At 59.1% G+C, this 18,882-nt stretch overlaps 3 protein-coding genes across 3 annotated transcripts; 2 read left to right on the top strand and 1 right to left on the bottom strand.

Moving 5' to 3' along the window:
* Window positions 1–40: 40 nt before the first annotated feature.
* Window positions 41–8,365, top strand: CUTA (cutA divalent cation tolerance homolog). The gene is made up of 6 exons (XM_050981115.1): window positions 41–121; window positions 2,893–3,044; window positions 5,723–5,782; window positions 6,866–6,911; window positions 7,178–7,227; window positions 7,679–8,365. Exons 1-6 carry the CDS (start codon window positions 41–43, stop codon window positions 7,779–7,781), a joined length of 492 nt encoding a protein of 163 aa, XP_050837072.1. The 3' UTR covers window positions 7,782–8,365.
* Window positions 8,366–8,525: 160 nt separating this feature from the next.
* Window positions 8,526–15,154, bottom strand: PHF19 (PHD finger protein 19). The gene is made up of 14 exons (XM_030232927.2): window positions 14,341–15,154; window positions 13,988–14,069; window positions 13,791–13,886; window positions 13,598–13,698; window positions 13,347–13,495; window positions 12,991–13,086; window positions 12,691–12,759; window positions 12,265–12,385; window positions 11,786–11,853; window positions 11,521–11,691; window positions 11,348–11,429; window positions 11,073–11,158; window positions 10,875–10,970; window positions 8,526–10,575 (listed from the first exon to the last, which is right to left on the bottom strand). Exons 1-14 carry the CDS (start codon window positions 14,524–14,526, stop codon window positions 10,227–10,229), a joined length of 1,752 nt encoding a protein of 583 aa, XP_030088787.2. The 5' UTR covers window positions 14,527–15,154; the 3' UTR covers window positions 8,526–10,226.
* LOC115484336 (proline-rich protein 2-like) lies at window positions 14,967–15,995 on the top strand. The gene is made up of 2 exons (XM_030230142.2): window positions 14,967–14,982; window positions 15,217–15,995. Exons 1-2 carry the CDS (start codon window positions 14,967–14,969, stop codon window positions 15,993–15,995), a joined length of 795 nt encoding a protein of 264 aa, XP_030086002.2.
* The last annotated feature ends 2,887 nt before the right edge of the window (window positions 15,996–18,882 follow it).

The following is an 18,882-nucleotide window of genomic DNA, read 5'->3' as shown; positions in this document are numbered from 1 at the left end:
GCTCCCGGCTCGGGCACAGCAGGTGGAGGGACCGCCGGGCATGGAGGGGCTGAGGCAGCGCTGCCCTCTGCCCCCCGCCGGCCAGGGCTGCCCCCGGCCCGGCCGCGGCACCGCAATGCTGGTGAGTGTGGGGGATGGATGGACCCGGGATGGACATGGGGATGGATGGACACGGGGATGGATGGACACGGGGATGGACATGGGGATGGATGGACACGGGGATGGACACGGGGATGGACATGGGGATGGACGGACACGGGGATGAACATGGGGATGGACGGACACGGGGATGGACACGGGGATGGACATGGGGATGGACGGACACGGGGATGGACATGGGGATGGACGGACACGGGGATGGACATGGGGATGGATGGACACAGGGATGGACATGGGGATGGATGGACACGGGGATGGACGGACACGGGGATGGGATGTGGAGATGGACACAGGGATGGACACGGGGATGGATGGACATGGGGATGGATGGACACAGGGATGGACACGGGGATGGATGGACATGGGGATGGATGGACACAGGGATGGGCACGGGGATGAATGGACATGGGGATGGATGGACACGGGGATGGACAGACATGGGGACGGACGGACACGGGGATGGACAGACATGGGGACAGACGGCCACGGGGATGGACACGGGGATGGATGGACATGGGATGGACACGGGGTTGGACAGACATGGGGATGGACACGGGGATAGGATGGGATGAGGATGGATGGACACGGGGATGGGATGGGATGGGGATGCAGGACGTGAGACACTCCCCGGGGAGCACAGCAGACACCAATCCATGCCAAAGAACCATGGAAATGTCTGTCTGTGCCTCTGTTAGCAAACCTCTCCCCAAAACCATCGTGCAGCAGGGGTGGACTCCCTGCATCTGTTGGGAGAGAAGCAAATATTTCAGGTTTTTTACACTCAGCATTGCCACAAGTTGCGCTCAGGTGGTGTTGTTCATTTTTTAACAGAATCTCGTCAAAACTAGGCAAAAAGTCCTAGCAGGGTAAGGTAAAGCTGGTTTTAGCTCACCAAAGCCAGAAGAAGTGTTGCAGAAATCTGAGTCTCTAAACTGGCATTTTGTGCTTTTCTGAGAAGCTCTTAAATCCTCACAGGGGTGTTTGCAGTTTTGTTGGCTCCAGTATCTTGGCAATCATTTGGTTTATCGGGCAGCAATCCTGATGTTTCACTCCTTTTTTGCACCATCCCCTGGCAAATACAATTATCCTGGGAAAAAAAAAAAAAGGGGGGGATCTTCCTTTCCATAAAAAAAGGGGGGAAACACCAGAAAAAAACAAGGTAGTGTTCATGTTTGTACTAATATTCAGTCACAAATGATCCTGGGGATTTCCTCATCACATGCACGAACATCTTACAAGAAGATTAATGATCATCAGGCTGAACAGGTTGGATGTTTGTGTTTTTCCCTGAGCAAGGAGTGTGATTACATTTTAATCTGGAAAAATAGGTACACCAGCACATCTCTGTTTGGCTCGTAACTCACTGAGTAGCTTCTGGGATTTGTTGTATAATATTTGTTAAATGGCTTAGTGGGAAAAAAGGAGCACAGAAGGAGCTCTAAAAATTATGATGAGAAGTCTTGTGGTAATAAAGAATATTTTCTCAAATGGATTGGGAAAGAGGAGACAAGTAACACAGCACATCAGTCATTTTCCAAATAGGAAGGAGCTCCTGGCTTTGTGGTGACAAGAGAGATTTTTAATTCAATTAACAATAAAAAAAGAAAGAAAAAAAGGGAGAGATTTCTGCATTAGTGCTGTAATGGCAGGTTTTTCAGAGGACAAAGGAGGGTGGAAATAAGGGGGGAAAAGGAATATATTCTTAGCATTTGTTAAATCACTGCAGCTGAATCAGGGCCAGATGCTGTTTATGTCAAAAACAAAACAAAAGACAAAGGGAAGGCGCTGCAGCCCAGAATGGCACCATCCTTCAGCTGCTCCTCAGCACTCCAAATTAACCTCCCCACTCCCTCAGCATCCCTGCTGGGATGCTGGTACATTTCTGGGAGGCTGTTGGTGAGCACAGAGCAGTGGAGGGGCTCACAGGAGCAGCAGCTCCTGCACAGCAAACCCCACTTGTTGCTGCTGCTCTGCTGCCAGGGGCAGAGCCTGGGTGTTGGTGCAGCCCTGCAGAGCTGAGCTGTGCACACTGAGGGGTCTGTACCCCACAGGATCCTGCTTCACTGCTTCCAGCAGCAGATGGCTCACAGGAGATGAATTTAAAGCCTTGAACTCGGGCTGTGAGGCTGGAGCGTGGTCTGGCTGGGCTGCAGAGGAGAATAACCTGACAGGACTCCTGGCACCAAACCTATTTCCCATTAACAAATCCTTTTCCCCTGCCCACATCCCAGGGAGCAGAGGGTCCTGTGTCCCCCATTTCCCAGAGGGATGGACTCAGCTCCCCCCTGGCACACAGCTGAAGGATGTGTCCTGAGCAGGAGAGATGTGCTGGTGTGGGAACCATTCCCTTCTTGCTTCTTTTTGCACTAGAAACCAACACATTCCATGTCTTACCTCCTTATTCTTCTGCAGGAAGCCAGTCCTGGCTGCTGGGTGGGGTCTGGAACCCCCATTAGTCTGGGGGTGACCTCCCACAGTCGAGGCTTGGGCTGATACAGCCTCAAAAGTGCCCCTGTCCTGCCCTGAGCACGAGATTGGCTCTCTTGGAGGGGAATGAATCCCCCTAGGAGCAGGTCCTCACCTTAAGGCTCTCACCTGAGCATTATTCTCTCCTTAATTCAATGTACCTGGCTCCTGCAGTGCTGAGAAATGTCCCTCCAGGCCCAGACCATGCAGTGCTGTTTCCCCAAGGTCAGTGCTTCACCTCCCACCTCCCCTGGCCTTCTCTCCGAGGTGCTGACGCTGCTGCTGCTGCTCCTGCACCCCCTGCTCCGGGGCCTGGCTCTGCAGCTGCACTCGGCTCTCACGGGCAGCTACATCCCAGGGACACACTCCGTGGCCTTTGTCACCTGCCTCAACGAGCACATCGCCAGGGACATCGCCAGGTACGGCCCCGCCGCCCCTGCCTGGCTGCTGCAGCAAAGCTGAATTCCTCCTTTTCCCCCTGGCCTTGGCAATTCTGGCACAGGGTGCCCTGAGCAGCTGGGGCTGCCCCATCCCTGGCAGTGTTTGAGGCCAGGTGGGACATTGGGGCTTGGAGCAACTGGGATAGAGGAAGGTGTCCCTGCCGTGGCAGTGACATTAGATTGAAGGTCCCTCCCAGCCCAAACCGTTCTGGGATTTACCCCAGCAATGCTCCTTTCCACTGGCTCTTGCCCAGGGCTGCTCTGTCCCAAGGAAAGCTGACATTTGCCTCTGAAGTCAGTGCCATGGTAACAGCAAGCAATTCTCAATGTCTTTCACTGCCCTGCATTTCCAAGACCCGTTTTCATGACCCTGAATTTCTGGGTTCTCAGATGGGTTAAGCTCCAGCCTGATGTTCTCTGATCTGCCACAGTCTTCATTCCTCTCTAGAACAATACAGACAACAAAATGCCAGGAGGGATATTTATAGAGACAAAGCACGGTGCTCTGACATGAAAATAAAGGAAAAAGGGCCCACAACAAACGCTTCTGAGGTGCCACTCTGCTCACCAGGCAAACTTCAGGGAATGAGGGCTTTTCCTCCATTTTCTCCTCCTTCTGTTTTAATCCATGAGACACTTTGGGTGATATTTTGCATGCAGAGCTCTTTTCACACATCTGTCAGTCCTTGACTCAATGGATGGTCTGTTCAAAGAACTGGACCCGTGTTGACTGGGGAAGTGTTTATGATGGACTCTGAAGTTTCCTGCAACACCTCCTGTGCTGTTTTCCTGCTGCCCTGCTGCTGCCAAAACCCCTCCATCCCAGCAAAGGGCTCCCAGACATGCTCAGGAACTGACAGACTTCTGAAAGGGAGTTTGTGTCACCTTAAATACTGCAACTGTATTAAGAAATTCAAATAGAATTATGTCTGTGCTGCTGGATGCCTCCTAAAAAAAAAATAAAAGGAGCAACTGTACCTGGTGAAAAGAGCCTCAGTTCCTGAAAATGCCTCATCTTAACAGCTTTGCAAATGCTTTCCACTCTTTGTTCCTCATCTTGCAGGGAAGGGAGAGGAGATAAATCACTCCCCCTTGCTGAGATGTGTGTACTTTGGTTGTGGTTTTAGTGGTGGAGTAATTATTCCTTTGTTCTGGAACGGGGAGCAATGAGCCCTGATTGCAGGGGATGACACAGGGCTTCTACACTCATTTTCCCCCACTCCTTTTCCTGTGTTTATTCTTCCTTTGCACTGCTCATGGAGCCCTCACTCAGCTGGATCAGTTGCAAGGAAATTTTCCACTGGTTTAAGGAAAAGGGGTTCAAGCTTTGTGGAAGCAGAAGAGCTGCAGGTAGAACTCAGCATCTCAAGACCTTCTTGGCTGTCCTGGGAGGAGCTGACCCCCTTGGCTGAGTGGTGTGGTCACTGCACCTCACCCCACCTGCCCAGCACCCCACCAGCCCCCACTGCTGCCTTAGATTTGTGTTTATCATTTTCTTTGCTTTTCTGCTTATTAATATTTCATCTGCCTCGCTTCAGGGCAAAGAAACACACAATTAAGTACCCAACCCAAAGCTATCATGTATTATGCAGACATTTTCCACAGATCACATTCAGCTTCTTACAGTGTTCTCTGCTCCCCTGGTGGCCTCTCGTTGCTGCTCAGCTTGCTGGGACAAAGTTCAAGATCTCAAGATCTCAATTTATTGGGACAATTTATTTATTCTTTTAGCACTGAACCCAAAAGTTTCCTGTGCTAAAGGAACTGCAAGTTGCAGGCAGCAAATCCAAGCTGATTTGTGCCATGTGTGACATGACAGGCACAGCAGGGGTGGCTCTGCTCATGCTGCTGCACTTTGTTGGTCTAAAGATTAACTCAAGATGCTCCACGAGCACTGCATGCCTGGAACTGCCTGCACAGGGTGGGAGCAAACAGCCCTGAGCCTCCTGGGCTGCTTCTCCTCTCCAGCCATGGTGCCCCCAGGCCAGTGCTGAAGCCAACCAAAGGTGGGGTCACTGGTGCCCTGCCTGGAGGGACAGCTGCCACCTCTGTGAACAGGGCCAGACATTGCTCTGGTCACCAAACTCAACATTTGCCCCCTTTCTTCTAAATACCCTCCCTGAGATTGATTCAGGGCTCTGTAATCTCTGAAGTGTCACTGCTTCCTGAGCAGCTCTGCAATAACAAACCAGCCCTCAGCTGGTGGAGGCAGCCCAAGGGAAGGAATCTATCTGGGCTTCAGGTTTCTAGGGGATTTTGGGTTGAAAAACCTTGATGTTTTTAATTTAAGATGCTCATTTAGGCTGCTCTGGGAGGAAGGGGCACAGTTGGACAGTGGCAGACAAAGTCAGGCTGGGTTTCTGCAGTCCCACATTTCAGTCCCTGCCCCGGTGACCCCACAGCCAGAGGGGCACGGGGCTGGCACAGGGCAGGGTCCTCCAGGCCAGGAGCAACCCCCAAATCCCTCCTCAGCACAGGGAGGGTCCCACAGCCCTGCCAGGAGGGTCTGATCTGAAGCATCTCCAGCCAAAGTTCACCTTTGGCTCTGTTTTCTCAGGGTAACAAGTAACCCAAAATTCAGTGTCCCCAATGTCAGAGCTGACAAGGGAATGTCCCCAAGGCTGGGCTGGCACTGAGTGCCCTCCTGTCTCCCCCAGGGCCATCATGGACAGGAGGCTGGCTGCCTGCGTGAGCATCCTGCCCAAGAGCTCGTCCCTGTGAGTAGTGCTGGATATTCCCCGAGGGAGGAGCAAACCTGGGCTCTGCAGGGAGGGAGGGAGGGAAGCAGGGCATGGACACAGGCCTCGGTTCCAGAGGGCTGCTGGGTGTGTTTGTTGTTGCAGATGGTGGGGATGAGTCTCACTGTGCTCAGGGCTTATGGAGGAGGGCAGATGCTCTGGCTGCCCGTGGGGCTCGTTCATTTATTGGCTACTTGGCTACACAGACATCCAGCAATTTAGGGTTTGTGGTCCTGAGGACGTGGTGCCTGTTATTAGAGACTCTAAAAAGCAGCCAAATAGGGACCAGAAAAGGCTTTTGCAAAATTAAGCAGCTTTGTCAGGCAGGAAGAACAGCAGGTTTGACCTTGGAACAGGCCCAGCCCTGCTCTGCAGGTGTCCTCAGCTGTCCATGCAGAGGGACTGCACTTGTTGGAGGGGCTCAAGAGCAAAGCCCCAAACCAGCTTTTCCTCACTGAAACCCCCAGATCCCACCCCAGCCTCCCTCAGGAGGGGATCCCACACTGCTCCCCCGTATCCCAGCTGAGGGCAAACCCAGTAAAGCCCTTCTTGCCCTTATCCATCATTTCCTACCAGCCCAGGGGGGCAGAGCAGAGCTGCTCCTGCAGCTCCAGCTGGATCCTGCTCCAGGATCCTGCCCTGCCTGGAGACACAGCGACGCCTCGGAGCCCTCCCCGCCCCGAGCCCTGCAGGCAGATGAGATCAGGACAGCTCCTGGCAGGGAAATGCTTTCAAAGGTCACATCTGACTCATGAGAAGTGCAGCTCCTCTCCTGCAGGGAAGGAGAGGAAGAAAGCTCAGCACTGTCCCCCAGCCATGCTCAGAGCGTAGCACAGGACAGCCCATCATCCTGCCCTGCCATCCCCCTGGGCAAACTCTCCTGTCCATAAAGCTGGGCTGCTCACTCATGTGCTCAGCAGTTTTGGGGCCAGCACTGCCTCTTGAGCCACTTTGTAAAGAAATGGCCACGTGCAAAAAGCACCAAGCAGGGAAAGGAACCCGAGGGTTGGCGTGGCTGTAGCAGAGCTGGATTTGCTGATGCTGCTTTTCTTTTCAATCCAGGTATTTCTGGAAAGGGGAACTGGAAGAATCCACTGAAATACTGCTGGTAAGTGGTCATTCCCTACATCACAAAAATCCCTGCAGCTGCAAGGGGCTGCAGGGACGTTTGGGGAGGGTGGCACCAGCCTGCTGGGTTTGGGATCAAAACCAGGGAGGAGCCCTGGGAGAGCTCCTGTCACCCCCTGGCCGTGCTGGGAGAGTTCCTCTCAAAACCCTGGCTGTGCTGGATGGGGGCAGTGGAGCTGCACACCAGGACCCCTCCATCCCTTCACATCTCCCTTTGGGTTTGTTCTGGTTTTTTACTCTCCACAGTTGGTGAAAACAAGGACGTCCAAAATAGGGGAATTGTCCAACTACGTCAGGTGAGGCTCTGGCTCCACAGGAGCACTGGGGGTCCCATCCAAGGTAGGCTGTCACCTCCTGCTCCAGCTTTGGGGGTTCCTTGAGCCCTGTCCCAGCCATGGGGGGTTAAGTGCTCCTGCTGCATCTTAAAAGCCAGAAAAACCCAGAGATGGCATCAGCAAAAAGGAAAAGGTGGCAGAAATATCAATGGCTGGGCTGGATTCGAGGACGGATTCTCCTCCTCACACCAGTTATCATTCCCGGACAGGATTTCCTGCTGCTCCCGAGGGGGGAACACTCCCAGCTTGGGGCCAGGCCCCCGGCAGCCTGCGGTAAACCCCAAACTCAAAGCAAAATTCCCAGGTGGCAGAAAGAAGCTGCGGGTGCTTTGAAGCGCGGGAGGGCGCGGGCAGGGCGGGAGCGCGGCTTCCTGCGGGGCTGGCGCTGACTCCGCTCCTGTTTCCACTTTAGATCCATCCATCCCTTTGAAATCCCCGAGATCATCAGCCTGCCCATCGACCAAGGAAACCCTGCCTACCTCCAGTGGATGGAGGAGAACATCCCGCGGCGCTGAGAGGCGCCAAGTGCGTCTCGTTCTTGGGCAGCTTTTATCCAACTCTGGGGTTTGCTGGGACACGGGAGCTTGGGACAGGGAAAGCTCTGCTCCCCGGGCAGCCCCAAGCTGGCACAGGCTGAGCTGGGCAGAGCTGCCTGCACCCAAAGCCATCCCTGAGGATAGGTGGTAATGCCCCTGCCGGGACACTCGGGGCTGCCTCGGGCTGTCAGCAGCGAATTCCAGCCAGGAGCTGTGGCCTGGCAGCCCCTGCAGTGCCGTGTGTCCCCAGAGCCTGGAGCCCTGCCTGGCCCCCCAGCATCCTGCCCGCTCTGCCCCGGCCCTGCCTCCCCTGGCAGCCCAGGGAAGCAGCAAAGCCCAGCAGGATTCAGCTGTCCCTGTCACTGAGAGCTGGGATGAGCTGGGTGGGCAGTTCAGGGAGGCCAGGTGCCAGCAGGAGCATGGCACTGCCCTGGCACTGTGTCCCTACCCCCACCTGAGCTGTGCTTTCTGCCAAGCTGGGCTTTGTGAAAGGATCCTCACGTTAATGGTTTCTGGGACATAACTTAGGGGATGTTTTTGGGTTATTTATGTGACTGGGAAGGGAATAAACAGGAGTTTCTTACCTGGGCAGGCTCTCGTGGTCACAGCTGGGCAGGAGGGAAGGCTTGTCCTGGGCTTGCACACCTCACCTGGCACAGAACACAGCCCAGCACCATGCTGGGCACTCAGCATCCCAACCCAACGATCCTCACACCACAAAAACACAGTGACTTTGAAAAAAACCCCACTTTTTAATTGTACATCAGACATATTAATTACAACTTGGGTATAACCAGAGGTGCTTACAAGCAGCAACCTGAACTCAGAAATCAGAAGGTGCACAGAGTTGTTATAATCTCTATTACAGCAAATGCAAAATATACTCTGCAACAAAAATACTTTTAAAGGCTCCACATTCAATTCTCTGCAAGAAGCCAGGAGAGGAGGAGAGGGAACAGAGAGGGAGCAGAGAGGAGCCAGGGCCAGATCCTGTGGGTGCTCCCACTGGCACATCCCACAGGCATAACCCTCCTCGGCCCTGGCACAGCTCTTGGCAGCCCCTTGGAAGGGCTCCATAGGCACTAAGAAAGGGAAATATTTGAAGTGATCCTTCAAGGACAAAGCTAAGGCAGGACAGGCAGTTCTCCAGCTGCTGGACCCCTCCCTCCAGGGATGGGGGGACCTGGCAGCCCCTCTCCCAAAAGGACAGGGACACTCTGCTCTGGATGAGCCAAGATCCCACAAGCACAGGTAGGACAGGACCCCACAGCCCACCCTCCATCCCCTGGGACAGCCACAGTGGGATGGGGGAGAGATGAGGAGGACATTAAAAATATCTCTCTGTCTCTCTAAAGGATAAAAATCTAACACATCTATCTGATACTGGAATCTTTTTTAAAAATCCAGCTGCTCTGCTCCTGCCCAAGCTGGCAGTATTGCTTTGCTAAAGGAGGGGCTGCTCCTTCTCTCCTGCAGACAAACCAAGCCCAGTGCTCACAAACATCAGCACTACGAGAGAGGTACAGCCAGGAGGTCACAGGGGTGGACACAGGGGTGGCCACAGGGACCCCAGTACAGCCCCTGCCCCACTGTCCTCCTCAGCCTTTTTTGGTTTGTCTGCTGGTTTGGCACATTTGGGATGAAGATTCCTGTAGAAACAAAGGCCTTGGGCTCCACTCTGTGCAGTGCCCATGGTGGTTTTAAGGCAAAGGAGGATTTTTTGGATGATCTCTTCCAAGATCATGATTGTCAGAGCAGGGAGATGAAGCTGGTGCAGCACCACACACAGTCCAGGTTGTGGGGTGAGAGCCCATCAGCCCCACGGCTGCAACAGCCACACCTGGGCTGGTTTGGGGGCATTTTCTTCTCATATAAAGCAAACCACATTCCTTCAATGAATGGATTCAGGATGAGGTGGAAAACCCCTGAGCTGTCCCAGTTTCCCGTGGGCACAGGGATGAGCAGTGGGAGCTCAGGGATGAGGAGGGGTTGGTGTTTGGGCAGCAGGAGCCCCTGGAGGCTGCTCAGTCAGGCTGGGACAGCCAGGCTGTGCCAGGCACAGGCCGAGGTCCCTTTGTGTGAGCAGGGTGTGGGGTGCCCCCCAGGCAGCTGCTCCAGCTGTGCCAGGGGGACCCTTCTGGAAGGGCCGGACCCCCTCAGGGCTCTGAGCAGCACCGGGATCCATCAGGAGGGCACAGCTGGGCCACGCTCTGCATAAACACAGCCAAGGAACTAGAAATCGTTAATATTAAAAAACAAATAGAGTGTCAGGGCTTCAGGTTTCACTCTCGGGCAGCCCTGCCTGCCTGGGCGCTGCCTCCACCCGCGGGGAGGGACCAGCACCTCTCCTGTGCCTCACGGGCTTCCCCAGCAGCCCGACCTCCTCTGCTCTGGCTCCGGGAGAGGTTTTGGGGCTGGCAGGGCTCAGTAGGGGGTCGTGCCTTCCCACTCCACCAGGTACTGCACCTTCCCCTCCAGCGTCACCCGCCGTGCCAGCACCTGGTACTTCTCCCCGCACACCAGCCGGCCCGCGGCCCCAAAGTAGCTGCTGATGGAGGACTTGAGGTGGGACAGCGAGGAGTCGTCCTCACTGATGCTCTCGAAGGTGTGGCTGTCGATGCCGTCATCGGCGCGGTCGGGGCCGGCCGCTGCCTCGCTGCCCTCGGGGGTGGCCGCGGCCGGGCGCCCGCCCAGCTCGCCCCCTCTCCTCTTGGCCCCCGAGGCGTAGGCTGGCACTGCCAGCTTGCGCTTGCGGCTGCCCACGGTCCTGCGGCTGCCGGGGAGGGCGCAGGGTGGGAGTGAGGGCAGCACCCAAAAGGTGCCCCCCCCCATCCCGGGCTGGCTTCTGGAGGGAGCCAGAAAGGCTCCCTTTCATTTTGGGGAGTCCAGCAAGGACCAACAGCTCTGATCCTGCACCCCCAGCAAGTGCCACTCTGGGAGCCCCAGCCCGTTTTGGGCACAGGCAGGAAAAGCTCCCCAGGGTGGGACATGAAGAGGGGACACACAGGCCCTCGCTCCCCTGGCCATGCCACCAGGACCTCTCCAGAAGGGGGCAAGGGGTACAGTCCTCACCTGGACTCATAGGAGAGGCTCGTGGTGGCCGAGCCTGAGGTGCTGGTGGCATCTGTGGAGTCCACGTCCGATAGGAAGGTCTGTCCTGAGCTGGCACTGTGGATGGGGTGGGATGGCACAGGCTGGGATGCAGCATTGCCCCTGCCTGGCACAAGCAGCACCTCTGGCCCCCCACAGCCCTGCTCTGGCTGCACAGACCTTTTCAGGCTCTGGATCTCATCCAGCGTGAAGTCAAAGATGCTGGCCAGGTGGTGGTTGGTGCTCCAGGCCGAGGTGAAGTCACTCTGTCACAAAAACAAGCTCACTCCTCACTGCCTGGCACAGGGGTGCTGCCCACACCCCACCACTGGCACCCAGGGCCCACTTCCCAAAGTGAGGGACAGGAGCTCTCTGTGCCCGCAGGAGGGGGGAAACCTGCGGGGCTGGGCAGTGCCCGCAGCCGCAGAGAGGAGAGGAGAGGGCGAAGCACTCACGCTGGGAATGGCATCCTCCAGCAGGAACTTGGCCCTCTTGCGCCGTGCTCGCTTCTGCTGCTGGAGCTGCCGCGGCAGGAGGCTGCAAACAGGGCATGAGGGGGGCGCGGGCAGGGGGCAGGGGGGCAGGGGGCTGCTGCTGCTGCTCCCGCCGGGCCAGCAGGGCCGCTCACCTGTCCTTATGGGCGTATTTGCTTTTCCCCCTCTTCTTCAGCTCACAGGAGCCGCTCTCACCCTCGCCAGGGGCTTTCTCCGGCAGCACCTTGCTGGGGGGGTTCGGGGGGACGCGGATCCGAAGGCGGAAGATGCATTTCTTCTTTTTGATCTCCTTCCCGCACAGGAACCTGGGCGTGGAGGGGAGGGGAGGGAGCGGAGCCTCAGCCGGGCTGGCCCGGGAGCATCCCGCATCCTCCCGTGCCATCCCCGCCCGGCTCTCACCTGCTCTTGTAGCTGTTGAGGGCGTTCAGGAGGTGGGGACCACGCTCTGAGACCGGGGTGCCCGTGAGCTGCGGGACAGGGGCACGCAGGGCTCAGTGCCCGCCCTGCCTATGCAAAATCCAAACAGACGGGGGAACCCGAACTCCGGCTGTCAGCTCCTGCCCGAGCCCGGGGAGCGAGGGAGGAGGGGAGGGAGGCGAGGCCCCGCCAGAGCCACCCGGGTCTGGCAGTGCCACCCTCGGGGAGCCGCCCCGTCCTGCCCCAGGACAGGTTTCCTGGTGTGAGTGCTTCTCCCAGCTCTGGCTCCCGCTGGGAAAGGTGTCAGGTCTGACACTCCACCGAGGGAAATCTCAGTGCAGAGGAAAGGGATTATTAAACTCCTCTGGAGCAGGAGCTGCCGTGCTGAGTGCTGCTCAAGCTGGGATTAGGTTTGTCTCTCCCGTGGCTGCTCTCCAGCCCAACCCAAGGTGTGTTTGTACCTTCCCGAGCTGCAGAGGGTCCCAGTGGTGGTTCACAAAGGCCAAGATCTCCTCGAAGTCAAAGTATTTCTTCTTGCTCTGCACACCCAGGTTGTAGAGGGCAAGATGGACAATGTCCACCCTGCAGCAAAGAGGGGCACAGGGTCAGCAGCCCTGTGGTAGGTGCCACCACCGTGCCCTGTTCTTCCAGTGCCACTATAGCTCCCAGGTCCTCCCAAACCCACCACTGGAACCTGCCCACACTTCACAGGGGAAGCAGGCCAGGCAAGGGGTGTATCCCAGCAGATGCCACAGCCAGGACAGCATCCCTTGAGCTTTGGGGAGAGGTGGGACACTGCCTGCAGCTGAGCACTTGCAGGGATCAGCCAGCCCGGTGTCCCAGAGCCAGCTGGGCACATCCCAGAGGAGGCAGAGCCCCTTTCTCACCATCTCAGGGGCAGGCGCTTGATGTACTCTGGTCCCTGGTTGCACACAGAGCAGAAGAACACATAGAACCTGCAAAACACCAGGGCCAGGCTGGGAGTGAGGATCATCCACAGCCATGCAGGGCCCAGCCATGGGCCAGCTGGGACAGGGCCAACGGTGACAGCAAGGCCAGGAGGAGTGGGGCTCTGAGGGACAGGGCCACCTGGCCCATGGTGGTGTCAGATGGGTCAGGGACACAGAGCTGAGATGTGCCCATGGGTCCCCCTGGAGCCGACTCAGGCAAGGCCAGCAGGGCTGTACCTGTCTCCAAACATCATGGGGTCGCTGAGGCACTGGGTGCAGGCTTCGTGGAACCACTGCCGGCAGCGGTGGCACTGCAGCATCTTCAGGTACCACCTGGGCAGGGACAGAACGGTGACAGTGAGGGCAGCGTGTGGCAGCCGCTGCCTCAGTCCCCTCCCAGACACAGACCCCCAGCCAGGGGGAGAAAATGTGTCCCCAAACCATGCTCCTGTGCAAACGGAGACCCAGATGGCAGAGGCAGCAGAGCTGCTGGCCCCAGGGCAGTGCCCTGCAAGCCTGGGATCAAACATCCCCGCCCTGATCCCATCTTCCTTGCCCCACAAAGCCAATGGTGACGCTCAGGCTGCCCTTACTCTCCGGGCCCCCCGCAGTAGCAGTAGCACTGCTGCTGGTTGGTGCGGTGTGGGGAGTCCCACTCCAGCAGCTCGGGGTTGTAGGACAGCACCATCTTCACGGCTTGCAGCGTCCTGGCAATGGCTCCTTTCTTCAGGGCACCCCCTTTCTGTGGGAGAGACGGAGCCGGGGTCAGCACGGCCACCTCGGGAGCCCGTCCTGCCCCACCGTGCCGGGCACGGAGCCGGGAGCGCGGGGCAGCCGCACTCACCCGCACGGCCAGCGCGAAAATGCAGCGGCGGCAGAACCACGGCGTCCCCAGCGGGCCCTCGCCGCCGCTCGCCACCGGGATGTGGCACTGCTGGTGGTAACCTGTGGAGGGCCTGGCATCAGCGCCGCGGGGCTGGGCCCAGCCTCGCCCGGAGTGGGCACGGCAGGGCCCGGGGTGGGACCCCCACACTCACCCAGCCCACACTTCCCGCAGATGAGGATTTCGTTCCTAGGGCTCGACTTCTTCCCCAGGCAGATGCTGCACTTGGGCTCCTCCCCCGGGACGCCGGCTGTGGGACCAGGGTGACAGAGGTGGCACAGCCACGTCCCCGTGCTGCTGGGAAGGGTCCCACAGCACGGCAGCGGGAAAGGGGGCTGGGGCAACACTCACCATGCTGGATGTCCTTCCAGAGGACCCAGTACTTGGAGTTGTCCTCAAACGTGACAAGGCAGCTCTGCTTGGAGCCGCTCACCTGCCAGAGGAGAGCAGAAGAACGGTTGTGGCTCAGCTTCCCATTCCCAGCACTTCCCTGCTTTCCCTGGTGCCTGATCCCATCTCTCGGGGCTGCGGGCACTCAGGTTTGGGGCGTGACACCCCGGGGGAGGATGCCAACCCGAAACGCCCTGCTGACCAAGGACACACTGCAGCCCAGGCCAGCACCCCTTGAGCCTGGGAACGGCACCAGCTCCGCTGGCACCGGCACCATTTCGGGTTCTCCTGTTCCCCGGGGGTGCCCACGTTACCCTCTTGATCTTGCCGAGGTAGTAGAGCCCGTCTGTCCAGCGGCACAGCACGTACTGCCCCTCGGTCAGCCGAACCATCAGCTCCCGGCAGCCGCTGCCCCTCCGCGCCGAGCTCGCTGCCTGCTGGACACGGCCGGCGGCCGCGTACACATCCCGGATCAGCGGGTTCAGCTCCGTGCCCTCCATCAGCACAGCCTGCAGGGGACACACACGCTGTCACCTGCCCTCCCGGCACGGCACATCGGCCGGGCGCAGCATCCCTGAGCGTTCTGGCGGGGAGGGCCGAGGCTGGAGGTGGCTCAGCCCCACCAGCAGGGGCTCAGGACACTGCAAAGCAGAGCCGGTGAAACGGTTCCTTTCCACGAAATCCAGGGAGCGGCCAAAGTCTTTGCTTCTGGTGGACAAGAGGGAATTAACCCCCGACAGGCTCCCACAGCACCGGAACACGCCACAGGTCCGCGGGGTTCAGTTTTGGGAAGGGGCACACAAGGAATAAAAGCTTTAAATGTACTGTGATTTTAAAATCACGATTTCCGGGCAGTTTTGCGGGCTCCCAAACCACCGGGACTGCTGCAGGAGCATGGATGTGCCAGCACCACCCACAGCGAGCGAACCCAGGCGGCCAAATGTCACCGCCACGAGGTTTGGGGTGCAGGAGGCAGAGAAACCACCCACAGCAGAGCTGCGATCCCCAAGGACACCACGGAAACGACTTGAAAGGGACTTTTCTCTCCTTGGCGCTCCCGTCACCGCCACACGTGTGGCATCATGGCACCACGCGTGTCCCGGCGCCGCGGATCGCGACACGAGCCCCCTCTGCCCGGCCCTGCCATCCATGAGGACTCTCCCGCTCCCTGAGAGCCCCGGGGTGGGCAGAGCGATCCCGCTCCCGGCAGAGCCCGGCGCTCACGAGCTGCGACACGTCCCGGCAGCGGCACCCGCCGCGTCCCCGCGTGGGAGCGCGTCCGAGCGCGGCGGCAGCTCCGCTCCGCTCCCTCGCAGACCCCCGCGCTTCCCTCCGCCCCCGCCGCTCCCTTCCCGGGGGTCCCGCAGCTCCGCGCCCCCGGGGCTCCCGCCGCTCTCCCCCCCGGCCCCGCGGACACGTGCGGGAGCGCCCACGCCGCTCCGGTGCCGGGCAGCGGGACCGCGCGGGGCGGGAGCGCCAGGCCGGGTCCCCCGCGCCCCGGTGGCACCTGCCGGCGGTGGCCGCGGGCAGCCCCGAGCCGCGGCCGCGGCCCCGCCGCCATTGGCTCATTCAAAGGCGGCCGCGGCGCCGTCCGCCCGCCCGCCCGTCCCGCCCGTCCCGCGCCGTGCCCGTGGCGGGGCCGGCGCCGCCCTTACCGCGGTGCCCCCGGCGCGCTCAGCGGGCGCTCGGGGCGCGGGGCCGGGGGGCTGCGGGGCGCGGCGGGGGCCGGGCGCGGGGCGCCATCTTCCCGCGCTTCCCCCGCGCTCCCGCCGGCATTGACGTCCCGGTTATGCAATTAGCGGGGCCGCCCCCGCCGCCTCCCACGGGTCCGGTCCCACCGCAGCGCAGCGCATCCCCGCGGCACCCACCGGCACCGCACGGGCCGGACCGGCACGGCACCCGGCGGCACCCACCGACCGGCACGGCACGGACCGAACCAGACCGGAGTGGCACCGACCCACTGGCGTGACACGGACCGGCAGCGACGGACTGGCACCGACCGATCGGCATGGACTGGCATCGATAGGAACCGAGCGGACCGGACCGTCAGGGCGCATCCCGGCTCGGCACATCCCGGCTCGGGCCGGCCCGGTGCTCCGGAGAGCGCAGGCGGCATCCCCGGGGCCGGGACGGGACACCCAGCGTCGGCCACGCACCCACCGCCCGTGGAGAGGCACCGTCACCCTCTGCCACACGCGGGACGTCCCCGCCTGTCCCCTCGCGCCGCGGCTGCAGCCAGGGAAGGGCTTCCCCCGGTGCCCGGGGCGGGGGGCGGGCAGGGGGTGGGATGCGGGCAGTGCCTGCGCCTCGTTGTCCCGAGAGGGAACGACCTGTGCTCGCCGGGATTCCTGGAAGCGGGAGCAGCCTTTCAGTCTTTCTCCGAATCTCACAGAGAAAAATCAATCGCTGTAAAAATGCTCCGGTCGGTGCCAAGAAGAAATCTGTAGGATTTGGTGTTTGTTGGAAAGCGATGCTGGAACAGCAATGTTTCCAGGCTGCTCGGGCTATAGGAGAGCTGATTCCCAGTGCCGGGTCTGGGCCAAGCGCGAGCAGAGTCCGTTCGGCTTTTCCTGTCCGTGATGGATGCGGCCCCGGGAGCTGGGGCTCAGACGTGTCACAAAACTCGAGCTGCAAGGGAGCAGCGCCAGGGGAGAGCTGCACGGCACGGGCCGAGCTTCCCTTTCAGCACCCGGCACTCGGGAATCATTTATTTAATCAAACTTTTCCCATAAAACACTGATGCCAGAGCGCTCCCTGCGATGCTGCACCTGCGGAGGGGTCGGGAAAGGCGATTCCCTGAGCCGCAGGTCCGGCAGGGCCACCCTGTGCGGGGCTGCGTGAGAAAAACCCTGTGCGCCAAGTGTGCCACGCCGTGCCGTGCCGTGCCATGCCCCTAAGCAGCCCCGGGCCCCAACTCGGCGTGAGTCACAGCGGGATAAGTGTGAGTCACTTCGGGACTAAAATAACCCCTGCAGCCCTCGGAGGAGCCCCGCTCCTCCCTCCGTGCCCCGGGGCTGCTGCGTTTGCCCGAAGTGCCAGGCACCGCTGCACTCCCGGGACAGCGCTCCTGCCGCAGCCTGTCCCCGAGGGCCCCGGGGGAGCGCCACCCTCCTCCCGGCCCCGCGGCCGATGTGCGCAGCGCGCTGGGCTCTCGCCGCAGGAATGCGGATGGAGTGACACGGAAATCAGAGGCTGGATCGAGTTCACCGGGGGTGTACGCAGGGAGAACCTGACTGAAGCCCCTTCCACATGAAGAGAGAGCAGGGGAGCATCGCGCTGGGACAAAAGTCTCCAATAAAAGTGAAAAAAACCCACCCCAGAATGTGAGATGTATCCTGTATTCTCTAACCGGAATCAAGTAACATAATTACAGCAACATAAACCAGATTTAATCTGGTTTCTTTGCAGGTGCTTCTGTCAAGCATCCAGCAAGCCTGGCGTCACTTCGCACTGCAGTGAGCTACTGGGTGCTGCCCTTCTCCTCTTCCTCCTCATCTTCCTTTCTCCTCTCTTTCCTCCTCTTCATCCTCCTCTTCCTCCTCTGCACACCCACCTGGCTATCCCCTGATATTCCATTTCTGTGGCACTGTGGGGTCGCGGTCCCTGGCAGGTTCTGGGGCTGTGACAGCACCAGGAGCAGCTGGGCACTGGTTTGGCACCCAAAGCTGCCCCGCTGTCTGTGCTGGGGCAGGGCAGGAGTACCCGGCCGCTAAAAGCAGATTATTCTGTGAGCAAAGGAACAGAAATGAACGAGAGCCCCAAAAGCGGCCGAAGCTGAGGGCAGCAATCCCACACCCTCCTCGGCCGGGGAGTGGGGCCAGCACAGGCTCCAGGGCAGGGCTCCCAGCTATGGAATTCCCAAAAAAACCCCAGCTTTTGCAGAAGGATTTGAATGAAGCTCCGTGTAGATAACTACTCCAAACTCCCATTTTTTCCTTAAAAACTTTTACTTGCTCCCCCCTACCCTGCCCTTGCCGAGGGGAGGTGCTTCCCTCTTGCACGGGGATGGAGTACCCGGGAATCTCGGGCCGGGCTGGAGCAGAGCCTGCGGGGAGTGCGGGGAGAGCAGCTCCCAGCGCTGCCTCTGCTTTGAAAACTGCCCAGAAATCGTTGCAGCCTCTTTTCACAGTGTTTTTCTTTCTTTGAAAACAGGAGTGGGAGGAGGGGTTGGATGTTGGCGCGTAGCCTTGGAGACCGAAGCCGAGGAATATTGAATGGAAACCCAAACACGGAGCTCCAGGCCTGGCGTGGAGATCGGATCTGCAGCAGCGGCTCTCGCTGGCCCTGGGGGCTCCCATGGGTGGGCGACCCAGAGCGGCTCCCAGGTGCCACTTCCAGCTGGAGGAGCAGCCAGTTCCATGGGACACATCCCTGACAAGAGGAGTGGCTCCCACAAGTTGGTCTCTCCCCCTCTTCCCCCTGCTCCGAGGGTTTCAACCCCACCAGCTCTCCACTGGAGCCACCCGAGTGACCAACACAACCAGTTCAAGCCATCATGTGCAAGGTTGGAGTTCTTCCCCTGTGCTGAACAAGGGCTTATAAGCCAAAAAATTTGCCTGTTTTTTGGGTTTTTTTTTTTCAGCTTTATTAGTCCATTAAAAAAAAAAAGTTCCCTCCAAACCTTGTCCTTGATTATTTCAGACCATTTTAGCTGTAGGAGTATTTTGTCTCTTTGCCAACCTGGCCATTAAACACAGAGCGAATGCTGCTGATTTAACTCCCTCAACGTCTCTGGGATTTTTCTGCCTCGTTTGGTTTGATCCAGACCCAATCACACAGGAACGATTCTCTGGATCAGAGAACTCTCGATATCGCCCCGATTCCAGCTCCTTTCAGCGCCACCCGCGAGGCGCTTC

The sequence above is a fragment of the Serinus canaria genome, chromosome 17, assembly GCF_022539315.1.
Source record: "Serinus canaria isolate serCan28SL12 chromosome 17, serCan2020, whole genome shotgun sequence".
Classification (NCBI taxonomy): domain Eukaryota; kingdom Metazoa; phylum Chordata; class Aves; order Passeriformes; family Fringillidae; genus Serinus; species Serinus canaria.
Note: the sequence above shows the minus strand (reverse complement) of the source record. Positions and strands in the feature narration are given on the sequence as shown.

Excerpts from the sequence above, each read along its gene's own strand:
- CUTA (XM_050981115.1), top strand. The coding sequence starts at position 41 with ATGGAGGGGCTGAGGCAGCGCTGCCCTCTGCCCCCCGCCGGCCAGGGC. Across the intron at positions 5,783-6,865 it reads CTGCCCAAGAGCTCGTCCCT|GTATTTCTGGAAAGGGGAAC; the intron begins GTGAGTAGTGCT and ends TTTTCAATCCAG. Across the intron at positions 7,228-7,678 it reads GAATTGTCCAACTACGTCAG|ATCCATCCATCCCTTTGAAA; the intron begins GTGAGGCTCTGG and ends TTTCCACTTTAG.
- PHF19 (XM_030232927.2), bottom strand. The coding sequence starts at position 14,526 with ATGGAGGGCACGGAGCTGAACCCGCTGATCCGGGATGTGTACGCGGCC. Across the intron at positions 13,087-13,346 it reads TACTGCGGGGGGCCCGGAGA|GTGGTACCTGAAGATGCTGC; the intron begins GTAAGGGCAGCC and ends GTCCCTGCCCAG. Across the intron at positions 11,854-12,264 it reads ACCCTCTGCAGCTCGGGAAG|CTCACGGGCACCCCGGTCTC; the intron begins GTACAAACACAC and ends CCTGTCCCGCAG.